This window comes from Hyperolius riggenbachi, chromosome 2, assembly GCF_040937935.1.
Source record: "Hyperolius riggenbachi isolate aHypRig1 chromosome 2, aHypRig1.pri, whole genome shotgun sequence".
Lineage (NCBI taxonomy): Eukaryota > Metazoa > Chordata > Amphibia > Anura > Hyperoliidae > Hyperolius > Hyperolius riggenbachi.
This window is the reverse complement of record NC_090647.1, coordinates 114,653,766-114,665,977: the sequence shown is the minus strand read 5'-3', so window position 1 is coordinate 114,665,977 and position 12,212 is coordinate 114,653,766. Positions and strand designations below refer to the sequence as shown.

Below are 12,212 nucleotides of genomic sequence, written 5' to 3'. Positions count from 1 at the left end.
ATTTAGCAGAAGTACAGTGGGAAACATTTTCAAGAAAATAAAGTATGATGGGTAGTTTCAGGAGCCAATCACCAACATGTATTAGGCAAGATGATTCTACCAGGAATACCAGTGCATTTGTGAAAATGTTTTATGCTTATCATTGCGCTTTGCTTTTTTCTTTGGCATTTTATTAATTCCTGATTTACCTGTTGGCACATCTACTGAATAAAACTATATATTTGTGTATTATTCTGTAAAAGAGAATTTGCCATTTTCGTAATAACAAATAACTTTCGGGGTGGTAATACAAATTGGGCATTTCTAAGGTTTTTGATGATGACTCTACCTTAATATCTATTCTTAAGGTAGCCATAAATCAGGTGACTTGGCGGCCGATCGACCATCCGATTTGATTATTATAATTGAATCGGATAAAAATCGGTGCTGCTAAGTGCATGCCCGACTGACAACGTGACCAATTTCAGTCCTGAAATTGGTCGCATAGTCAATTGCACATGCTGCAAGATGTTGGGGATGACTTGCTTGATCAGGTGCATGATGGCAGTAACGGTGTGCAATTTCGGAACAATCGACAAACGTGACGAAACTCCCGGTGCTGTCCCCCCTAATGTTAAATCCCCCCCGTTGCCTGTGCATGTTTAATATTACCTGTCCGCCACCTCCGTTTGTTCCCGCTGGCACACTCTGCTCTACATACACGCACGCCCCACTTGGTACCCTAGTAAGTGTGCACGTATGACGTCAGACGTCATACACGCTCCCAAGTTACTAGGCAACCACATGGCCCACGTGTATGCAGAAAAGAGTATGCTCGGAGCCTGCAGGGACAAGTGGAAGGTGCGGACAAGTAATGTATAACATGTACTGGGCACCGGGGGACACACTTAACATTAGGGAGAAAACGCCGGGGCAGCAAGACGGTCGGATGCGGCGTCACAAGGCTCATTCCGGATCTATTTGAGCATGAAATTGATCGAGAATCGGCCTGCGGTGTATGAGCAGCTGACAAATCTCTTTCCGATCAGCTTCAGATAGATCAGAGAGAGAGATTTGTCTCTTGGTCGAATCTGCCCATTATTGTTAGATGTATGGCTACCTTTATTCCTATTGTGTGACAGTTGACAAAAGACAAAGATGAAGCAGAAAGATGCAGTGAATGGGCCTTAGTTAAAAACTAGGTGTAACTTTCAGTGATTTTTTTCCTTTTACTTGAGATTACATCTTCTTTGGGCCTGAGGAACCACCTTTTGTAGTAGAAGTAGTAGTAGTGGTTATGATACTTGAGCTGCTTCCACTTGAGAATCCTGGACCAGAGCCATAAGCTCGACTGGCATTACTGCTGCTCATATTGCCACTTGCTCCTCCATAGGTACTTCCAGAACTCATTCCTCCAGTGGCACTTCCGGAGCTCATTCCTCCATAGCTACTTCCCGAACTCATTCCACCAGTGACACTTCCTGAACTCTTTCCTCCATAGCTACTTCCAGAACTCATTCCACCAGTGGTACTTCCGGAACTCATTCCCCTGTTGCTGCTACCAGAACTCATCCCTCCAGTGGTACTTCCAGAACTCATTCCCCTGCTGCTACCAGATGTCACTGCTCCATGACTGCTTCCAGAACTCATCCCTCCAGTGGTACTTCCAGAACTCATTCCCCTGCTGCTACCAGATGTCATTGCTCCATGACTGCTTCCAGAACTCATCCCTCCAGCGCCTGAGCTCGCCCCGCTATCACCATGGTAACCACCTGCGTTGCCTGAAGAAGCTCCGAAAGCGGATGTGACAACAGCTGTGTGAACAAGAATTTCCATAATTAATGTACAAGTGTCATTAAATGTATACTTCTGTCTGAATAACACGTATTGTTGAAGTTACATAAATGTGAAGGTGGGTTACTTACAGATCTTAACTGATCCTGCACATTCTCCAGAGAGCCTAGGTATAAATATATACAGTTTAGTATGATTGTCAGAAAGCTAGTCCACTCTATCATAACACAATATTTCTGATAAAGCAATTATTTTCTTCATTGAAACCCATTCTCTCTGTAGATGGCATCATGGAGCTCTTCATAGAGAGGACCTACACTTAAAGTGGACCTGAACTCTTGCACAGGACAGAAGGAAAACAGATAAATGCACCCTGTATGTATTTAGAAGGTTTAGCCTATCTAATTCCCCCTCATTTGTCTCTACTCACAAGTTGTAATTTGATCTCTCCCCTGTGTCACTTGACTGCTACAGCAAATAGGGCAGATATGTTCATTTGAAAGCACAGGATGTTAACAATATGTCTGCTTCCATGAAAGCAGGAAGTAGAAACAGTGCAGGTTTATTTCAGGATTTTTATCAGCTGTAACAACGAAACGTTTTCCTTTTAAAGGTTGTTATACTGTTGTGTATCTTTTAGAGCAGAGAGGAAGTTCCGAGTTCAGGTCCGCTTTAAAGTAAACCTGAGGTGAGAGTGATATTGAGGCTGCCATATTTGTTTCCTTTTAAACAATACCAGTTACCTGGCAGCCCTGCTAATCTATTTGGCTGCAGTAGTGTCTGAATTTCACCAGAAACAAGGACGCAGCTAATCTTGTCAGATCTAACAATAATGCCAGAAACACCTGATCTGCTGCATGCTTGTTTAGGGGCAGTGGCTAAAAATATTAAAGACAGAGGATGTGTAACTGAAAAGCGGACACAACTGAGTAAAGTGAATATTCGAATGAAACGTTTCTTTTTTTCCCTGATGTGGGGCTAGTGAAGACTCTTTCCTCTATTTTCTGTCCATATAAGGAAATTTCTACAGTGACATCGCAAACAGCACTGAAAACTTAAAGAGACTCTGTAACAACAAAAACCTCACCTGAGGGGTACTCACCTCGGGTGGGGGAAGCCTCCGGATCCTAATGAGGCTTCCCACGCCGTCCTCTGTCCCACGGGGGTCTCGCTGCAGCCCTCCGAACAGCCGGCGACTGTGCCGACTGTAGCTTCAATATTTACCTTTGCTGGCTCCAGCGGGGGCGCTGTGGCGACTTTCGGCACGGAAATAGACGGAAATACCCGATCTCCGTCGGGTCCGCTCTACTGCGCAGGCGCCGGAAACTTGCGCCTGCGCAGTAGAGCAGATCCGACGGCGATTGGGTATTTCCGCCTACTTCGGCGCCGACAGCCATCAGAGCGCCTGCGCAGGAGCCAGGAAGGTAAATATTGCGTCACGGCTGTACGGAGGGCTACAGCGAGACCCCCGAGGGACGCAGGACGGCGTGGGAAGCCTCATTAGGATCCTGAGGCTTCCCCCACCCGAGGTGAGTACCCCCCAGGGGCCGTTTTGTCGTTACAGTTCCTCTTTAAAAAAAAGTTCTAACTCTTTCTATCATTAGATGGAATAAAAATATATTCTCATCTAAAACAATAAAGTATGTCTGGAGCTTCACGTTAATTATCAGTTCAAATTGTTCTCTTTGCCCTCAGCCTCCTGCTGAGGTTCTGTATGCAGCAGCCCTCTTTCTATTCCATGTGCTGCCCCATCTTCCATTTGTGACTTCCATAGGCCATAGTCACACGCTTACATATGCAGGAAATTAATTAAATGAATCAACCTCTTCCATGCACAGCTACCCATTTGAAACCTTATTTTTCTGCTTCCAGCCTGTTCCTCGAAATGCAGCAGCACCCTCTTACTTATCCAACCCACCTTCACTAAGGCAGTAGTTCCTCTAGGCCCTGACCTAAGTGGTCTTTGCAGAAATCTGAACCTCACTAGGACAGTAGTTCCTCTAGGCCCTGACCTAAGTGGTCTTTGCAGAGATCTGAACCTCACTAGGACAGTAGTTCCTCTAGGCCTTGACCTAAGTGGTCTTTGCAGAGATCTGAACCTCACTAGGACAGTAGTTCCTTTAAGCCCTGACCTAAGTGGTCTTTGCAAAGATCTGAACCTCACTAGGACAGTAATTCCTCTAGGCCCTGACCTAAGTGGTCTTTGCAGAGATCTGAACCTCACTAGGACAGTAGTTCCTCTAAGCCCTGACCTAAGTGGTCTTTGCAGAGATCTGAACCTCACTAGGACAGTAGTTCCTCTAAGCCCTGACCTAAGTGGTCTTTGCAGAGATCTGAACCTCCCTAGGACAGTAGTTCCTCTAGGCCCTGACCTAAGTGGTCTTTGCAGAGATCTGAACCTCACTAGGACAGTAGTTCCTCTAAGCCCTGACCTAAGTGGTCTTTGCAGAGATCTGAACCTCACTAGGACAGTAATTCCTCTAGGCCCTGACCTAAGTGGTCTTTGCAGAGATCTGAACCTCACTAGGACAGTAGTTCCTCTAGACCCTGGCCCAAGTGGTCTTTACAGAGATCTGACGCTCTAAAACTGTTGACATTTATCACAGTCAATACTTTAGAATCAGAGAACGTTAATGTAAAACTCAGTCACCCACCGGATCTCTTCCCCTTCCAGAAGTTTCTTGTAGGCAGCAATTTCAAGGTCCAGAGCCATTTTGGTGTTCATCAGATCTTGATATTCCTTCAGTTGACGAGCCATGTCCTGCTTACACTTCTGTAATGCGTCTTCCAGTTCATTCAGTTTGTTCTTAGCATCCTTAAGTGCCATCTCACCATGGTCCTGTGCCTCTGCAATGGCAGCTTCCAGCTTGGCTCGCTAGATAAAATACATATAAAATGAGTCTACATAGTATATGCCAGGCTACATGTAGTGGGAAGAAGAAAAAAACAGCTTAATTTCTTGTGGAAGAGCTTTTGCCACCTATGCAAGTGGTTTTGTGAGCTAAAATAAGATGAGGGAAAATGCTCAATATGTGTACACTTATCTTTAATTTTATAAAATGTTGGAGCAGTGGCTGGATAGTGTACTGGCTAAAGTGAACCGAGCATCATTTTTAACTCCCAGTGCAGCTCTATAGCAAATTAAAAATGCATTCTAAAATGTGATTTATTATTAAAAAACAAAACAAACTTTCATTTTATCTCATCTTTTTACATTTAAGGGTTAAAATAGGCACCTCTTCCGTCCCTGAAAGGACTTGGGGACGGGGGACCAACAGTTGATGTAAGGCAGATAAGAAATCACCTTATTAGACTTTATTGACCACAAAAATACCTTGAGACTTCCCCACTGTACTTCAAACAGAAAACATTAGTCACACTTGAAGAATTTCACACCTATCCTGGATAATGGCAGTGGAAAAGTAGCAGGGGTTGAACTTCTCAAACATGGCAGCCCTTTCAGCTATTTGAAGCCAGGAGCTGCTTAGATCCCTTTAAGGGCTCCACCTCTGACATAGGAGACTAGGGTTTGAATCTCAGCTCTTCTTGTTCAGTAAGCCAGTACCTATTCAGCAAGGAGACCTTGCGAAAGACTCCCTAACACTGCTATTGGTCCTAGTCCACCAGGAGAAAAGCACAATATAAGTATTCTGTGTCTTGTCTTGAAGTACTAAGGATACTAAATGGATGAAATCCATCATAATTATGTGTATATCTTAGATTGCAAATATTTTATCATATGTGTAAATCTGAGCATCATACCATACCTGAGCTTTGATACTGTCAATATCTGCTTTAAGTCTTTGGATATGTCTGTTGAGATCAGCAATTTCATCTCTTGTGTTGCGCAGATCATCTCCATGTTTCCCTGCTTTAGCCTGCAGCTCTTCATACTGTATAGAACATAGTGAAAAAAGTAAGATGACAAGTTAGATGTTTCCCTGCTTTAGCCTGCAGCTCTTCATACTGTATAGAACATAGTGAAAAAAGTAAGATGACAAGTTAGAAAAGTCTGAATAAATAACCAATGGGATGGCTCTTCATCTGCTTTCCAAGATTGGGAGGAAGACTACAGTTGTGAAAGTCAGTTTTGACCGTTACCACTGAAAGTGTGCTCTCATCATTTTGTACTTAAACAACAAAAATATACAGTGGATGTTTTTTTTTTTTTTAAATGAATCTTGTGACTAGAGTGAGTTTGTCCATATTCCACTTACTTTAGACTGGTACCAGGATTCAGCTTCGAGTCTGCTCTTGTTAGCTATATCTTGGTACTGATTTTTGATGTCATTGATGATGTTCTCCATGTCCAGGTCGCGGTTGTTGTCCATGGACACAATGACAGAGGTGTCTGAGATCTGAGAATGCAGCTGATTGATTTCCTGTTAAAAGAAATATAGGTAAACATTTAGTAAAGTCATTTGGGTAAACTTGAAAAAAAGCACACACACACACACAAACATTACCCGCAGCACATCCACACAATTATGGCTCTTTTCTACATAAATGGACATGTGCTGTTCAACGTGTCAATCAAACCTTTACATTGGTTCTCTAATGACTCTTCTGTAATTAATGACGTAACTACAATTCATGGGAGCCCCAGCAAAACTTTGATGAGGCCACCCCAATGTTCACATCCCTTCCCTTGCCTCCCCTTTTTGCCCTTCATGGCCTTGGGGCCCATCTCACAAGGGTCATAAAACAATTGTGGCCATCATGATCTTCACACCCATAACAAGTGTAGCCACAAAAACATCTGAACTGAAGTAAAGTCTCGTGTACCAGAGGAAGAGAAGGTGAGTAGTTGGGGCCCCCACAGCTCTGGGCCCCCAGGATTGCAGTGGCTGCTCCCCTTTAGTTATGCCCCTGTCTTTAATGTTTCATGTTTTCATCATCATATATCATTGTTTGTTCTATTTACTCGAACCTCATGTCATATTGAAATGTAGCTCTAGGGTTGAGAAAACCCTGGGGAAATGTATCTCAAGGGCCTAGATGTTAGGTTTTAATGGTATAAAGCAACATTTGAACCTACCATTTCATACACCATCTTCTTGAAGTTGATGTCATCATTCAGGGCATCAACCTTTGCCTGTAGTTCGGTTTTGTTCATAAAAGCTGCGTCGACATCCTGGGGAAATGTACATTTTGGTTAAAACTGATCTGGAACACAGCGGTAAATGGAAGAAGGTTCCATGTTTAAATAAGATACTTCACTAACCCTCTTAAGCACCACAAATTCATTCTCTGCAGCTGTACGCTTATTGAGTTCGTCTTCATACCTAAAAAAGAATTTGAATGAATATAAATGAATGTAATTTATGTTTCCATGACTTATTTCTTCATTATGTTTTTTTAAGATCATACTTCTTTTTGAATTCTTCTACTAAGTCCTCCATGTTCTTCCTCTCTGCATTTAAACGTGCTTTTTCAGCTTCCAGAGAATCGAACTGCCTCCTCAGATTGCTAATGTAGGATTCAAATAGTGGCTCCATATTGCTCTTCACGGCCTTTTGCTCTTGCAGGAAGGCCCATTTTGTTTCCAACACCTTATTCTGCTGTTCTAAGAACCTCACCTGTAATTAAAAGAAAGGCAATACTTAATACAAGCCCCAAAAAAGTTTCTTTTGCAGGTTAAATGACTGTCACATATTTTTGCACAATTCTGGTTTACACAATATAGATTTCACTATATTTTAATTTCTGTGATGTCCTACAGTTACTGGAAACATATAATAGCATAATTCAATTCAAGGATACAATTCAAGATCCTAACTGTCACCTACAAAGCATTGTACAGTGTAGCTACTTCTTACATAAATACACTTACCTACAGATACCACCCTACTTAGAACCTCCACTCTACTAGAGACTTTCCCCTATCTTTCTCCCTAGATACTGTTTCCCATTCTCACCTAAAAGACTCTTCTCAAATGTATCCTCTCCCATTAACTCCCTTCTGCAATCTGTTTGTCACTCTCCCACACCTACTATCTTTAGATACAACTTGAAAACTTGTCAGTCAAGCATACAATCTTAATTAGGACACTCTAACTGGCTACACTGACCTCCACTCTATCATCTTGTACACAGCTTCCTCCTTACAAAATTTGTCTATCCCTTAACCCCTTCACCCCAAGCCCCATTTAAAGTAAGATGTAATAGGCAGGGCTCTCTCTCCCCTTGTGTGTTTTAATGCTGTGTAATGTGGTTACATATGTTCTCCTCCCATGTACAATTGATAGGCTAACTTGCTTAGTTGTGTATTCATAGTATTCCATTGTTTTGTAACTGTGTATACATATATTTTCATGGTACAGCACCATAGAAGATGCTGGTGCTATAGAAATCCAAAAATTAATGACAACATCAGTTGGCGTATGAACATTTTGATGCTAGAGTACTATTTACTATACCTTGTCAATGAAGGAGGCAAATTTGTTGTTCAGGGTTTTGATTTGCTCTTTCTCTTCTGTCCTGACTTTCTGAATGGATGGGTCAATCTCCAAGTTAAGTGGCACCAGGAGACTCTGGTTGACAGTGACGTTTGTAATGCCTGCAGGTCCACAATTATTGAATCCTGAGCCACCAAAGCCAGGGCCGCCATAGCCACTTCGAGCAGAGGCAAATCCACCATAGCTGTTTCCAGACCCAAAACCAGGCCCACCAGATCCATATCCACTCATTCCAGTGTTACAACTAGCAACTGAAATCTTCCGACTTCCGCCACCAGCATTGTGGGCACTTCTGCTGTAGTGTGATTGCATTCGGGAGCCTCCACTGGTACTTCTTGGAGAGCATACGCTGCTTCCTCCTCTTGCATTTCTTGGCAAAGAAGAAGAGCTGAAGTTTTTGTAGCCAGAGCTGCCGCTGCTGCAGTGATTTCCTAGGTAAGACATGGCTGGGCAGAATACTGAAGTAGCTGAACACAGCAGAGACTCCAGAAAATGTATTCTACGACATAAACACGGTCTCCTTTTATATTTTGTCAAATGGGCTTGGTTATCCTTCTGAAATAAAAAAATACTCTGTCATTGTTCTTTTATTGCTATTATATGTTGGCATACCATTCTACAGCTCCATCATTTTCTGAACAACTACCTTCTAAAGTTTAAACTATGTAAGGATAAAAATATTGTTTGTTTACCTACCTATAAAAACATGAAAAATTTTAGCTGAACTTATATAATTATGTATGTTAGAGTGACTTCATTTTGGAAATTATAATGCATGTGGTGGCACGTGCTGAAGTTAAAAAAAAAACTCACATAAAGTTAATTTTAGAAGTTTGACTTTTGACTTTAGATGTTTAGACTACTGAAAGGGAAGATCTTTTTTTTCTCTCTTGGGAGGTTTATATTTTTCTATTTGTCCAAAAACTGATAGTATTTGTGCCAATGGGTGATTGGATTAGCACTGCAGACTGGGTGATTGGATTAGAACTGCAGACCACAAAGTAATTTATTTGGTGTCCCATAGATAGCATCTTATCAGCATAAAGCTATTCCCCATCTAGGCTCCTCTGTGGCTCTCAGCAGGGGACAGACATTAAAGGGGCCCATACACCTCACGATTTTCCCACCGATATACAGCAGATTCGATCACTGTGATCGAATCTGCTGTGAAATCGTTGCGCAATCGTTGACAGAACGATCGCTCTCTGTCGGAAATCAATTGTTCCCGTCGATTCCCATCGATCCGTCCGTGCGGAAGATTTTTCTCAATCGCCGGCGGGTCGGGAGTGCGTCGATAGCGGCGTTCGAATGCCCGACGACCGACGCAATACAGCGGAGATACATTACCTGTTCTGGCCGGCGCGACTCCCCCGGTCTCCGCTGTCTTCTTCTCCGCTCTGGGCTCCAGGGCTGCAGCTTCACTGAACTTTCTGTCCCGGCAGGAAGTTTAAACAGTAGAGCGCCCTCTACTGTTTAAACTTCCCCTGGACAGGAAGTTCAGTGAAACAAGCCAGCCGGACCGGAGACCAGCACGGAGAAGAAGACAGCGGAGACCGGGGGAGTCGCGCCGGCCAGATCAGGTAATGGATAGCTGGCGGGCAGGCAGGCGGCAGCGGCGGCAGCTTCACAGATTGTGATCGGCTTCATGCTGAAATCGATTCACAATCTGTTTGCAGTAAAGGCAGCCATACGATCCCTCTCTGATCAGATTCGATCAGAGAGGGATCTATCTGTTGGTCGAATCTGATGGCAAATTGACCAGTGTATGGCTAATGGCTACATTAAGACACCACAGAGGAAAGCTGGTATCATGCTTGTATCTCATGTGAGGCAGTTGGATTGTATCTGGGGAAGGGAGAGCAGCTCCAGCATCTGTGGAGAGCCAGTAGAATCCCCCATGCAGCCAGGAACCGCAGCGGGGGATTTGCTGAACTCAGTGTCCTGAGGCCCTGGACTGTGGACTGGTGTATTTTCGCCTTGGATGTCGACTGGATATTGGGACTGCTGGGATCTGTTGAGCACCTCTTGGGCTTCTGCAATTTGGGGAGCTACAGGGACTTTGGGACTTGTGTTGCTTTGCCTGTGAAGCTGAGAATTGTGACTCTTTGTCTTTGGTAGAGGGAATCTGTGGCACTCCCTTGTGTATTAACTAGTAATATGTTGAACTTTCTGTGTGAACGGTGTGTCCAATAAATGCCCCACCAGTCAGATTTTTTTTAATCTGCTGCTATACACTGTGTCTCTGGGCCCGATGGTCTTAGAATCTTCACAGTATTGTTTTTGGGTCAATTAATATTTCACAAGAAAAAAAAATGTCTGCATGGACTATACAAAAATGTGAAAGTACAGGGTGGGCCATTTATATGGATACACCTTAATATGGCCATTTATATGGATACACCATTTTATGTGAATGGTGAAGTTAACAAACAAAACCACCGCTGTTGGTCTGACACTAATCCATATTGGATAGATCCCTCCAAGACTGTTGGAACAAAAAAAAATTGATGGTATGGTGTGGTATATGCGGTGTATCCATAGATAAGGTATATCAATATAAATGGCCCACCCTGTAGATCGGATCTCATGAGGTTGCAGAGGGCGGTGCTTAGTCATACAGGGCAAGAGATAAATCCCATGTGCCATATGACTTTGAATTTTCTGCAAAGCAAGGTTTTTGCATTGACGCCATAGAAAGCAGGAACCATCCACAAAAAGTCATAACCTGTACCCTTTTTGGGTTATATTCACTTAAAGCGGTATTGTCACCATAAAAATCAAATTTCAATAGCAACTGGTCTGAGTGTATTAAGTGATAAAGATGCTAATCCTGCAATCAAAACTTGCAAAACATTTTCTGCTGTTATGGTTTGGAGTTATCACATACTTTAGGAGCACTGGCCCTAGTGCCAAACAGTGCCAAAGAGTTGAATGCTGGGAGTTCTTTTTATCTGTAATATATTCCTCCTCTTCCATTTATTTCCCTGCCTGGCTCCTTATCAGAAACTCCCTCTGATCACTTGTGTTTACAAGCAAGGCTGAGGTGACTCAGCGATTGGAGGATAAGACAGTGCAGTTGTCAGTATACACCTCAGCGGGAGTGTCTAAAGACTCTGGGAGGAGGGCAGCTAATGAATACACAATGAGCAAGAGAAGGGAAGGGGAAAACAAGAGTCAGGGAGGATATGATGTCAGCATTAGCTTGGCAAGATGGCCACTGCCTAGAAAAGGATTTTCTGCTTTTCCTTTATAAAATTAAAAGATATTGCACTACCGAATAAATTGTACTAGGTAAACAGACACTGAAGCACTTTGCCTATAGAGGCCTAACCACATATGTACATAATGTATACACGGAGATATATGTCGGTCTCCTTGTTCCCCTTTATGATTATAAACACTGTATATAGTCACAATTTATAAGAGGGCTTACTTTAAAATAAAGTGTGTCAAATGCAACAGTCATGGGTTTGTTAAAGAAAACCTGAACTGAACATTAAAAGTCAAAATAAACATACACAAGTCATACTTACCTCCTGTGTAGTCTACTCCTCAATCTCTTTCCCTCTCCTGCATTCTATTTGTCCACTGTGATCAATGGAATTCTCCGTCCTGCATTTTGAAAATAGCCATTACCTCATAACAGCTTCCTGGTCAGCACACTGTTAAACTGTAACATCGCCCACTTGAGCCATAGGGAAACATGGACACATCAGTTCTCCTCTCAGCTGTAACTGACAGCAACTAATATATAACTGACAACAACTGATATATTTCAGTTCTGACAAAATGTTGTCAGAACTGGAAGGGATCACTGTAAGAAGAAAATGGTGAGCTTCTGAGAGGAACTGATGGCAAGGTAACTATGTAATGTTCATTTGAAGTTACCTCATGTGTTTATTTTAAATAATTTTACTCAGTACAGGTTCTCTTTAAAGTTAACAGCAAAGTGTATCATCAGTTGACTGCAAAACTTTATCA

The 12,212-nt window shown here is 42.7% G+C and overlaps 1 protein-coding gene across 1 annotated transcript; it reads right to left on the bottom strand.

The window, feature by feature from the left end:
* Positions 1-1,218: 1,218 nt before the first annotated feature.
* On the bottom strand, positions 1,219-8,675 carry LOC137544839 (keratin, type II cytoskeletal cochleal-like). Its single transcript, XM_068265930.1, has 10 exons — positions 8,193-8,675; positions 7,144-7,352; positions 6,998-7,058; positions 6,812-6,907; positions 5,991-6,155; positions 5,541-5,666; positions 4,428-4,648; positions 1,905-1,939; positions 1,695-1,793; positions 1,219-1,460 (listed from the first exon to the last, which is right to left on the bottom strand). Exons 1-10 carry the CDS (start codon positions 8,673-8,675, stop codon positions 1,219-1,221), a joined length of 1,737 nt encoding a protein of 578 aa, XP_068122031.1.
* Positions 8,676-12,212: the final 3,537 nt, after the last annotated feature.

Coding starts and splice junctions, on each gene's coding strand:
- LOC137544839 (XM_068265930.1), bottom strand. CDS start 8,675: ATGTCTTACCTAGGAAATCACTGCAGCAGCGGCAGCTCTGGCTACAAA. Junction 7,353..8,192: donor TTGCCTCCTTCATTGACAAG/GTATAGTAAATA, acceptor TTTTAATTACAG/GTGAGGTTCTTAGAACAGCA. Junction 6,156..6,811: donor AGAAGATGGTGTATGAAATG/GTAGGTTCAAAT, acceptor TTCTTTTAACAG/GAAATCAATCAGCTGCATTC.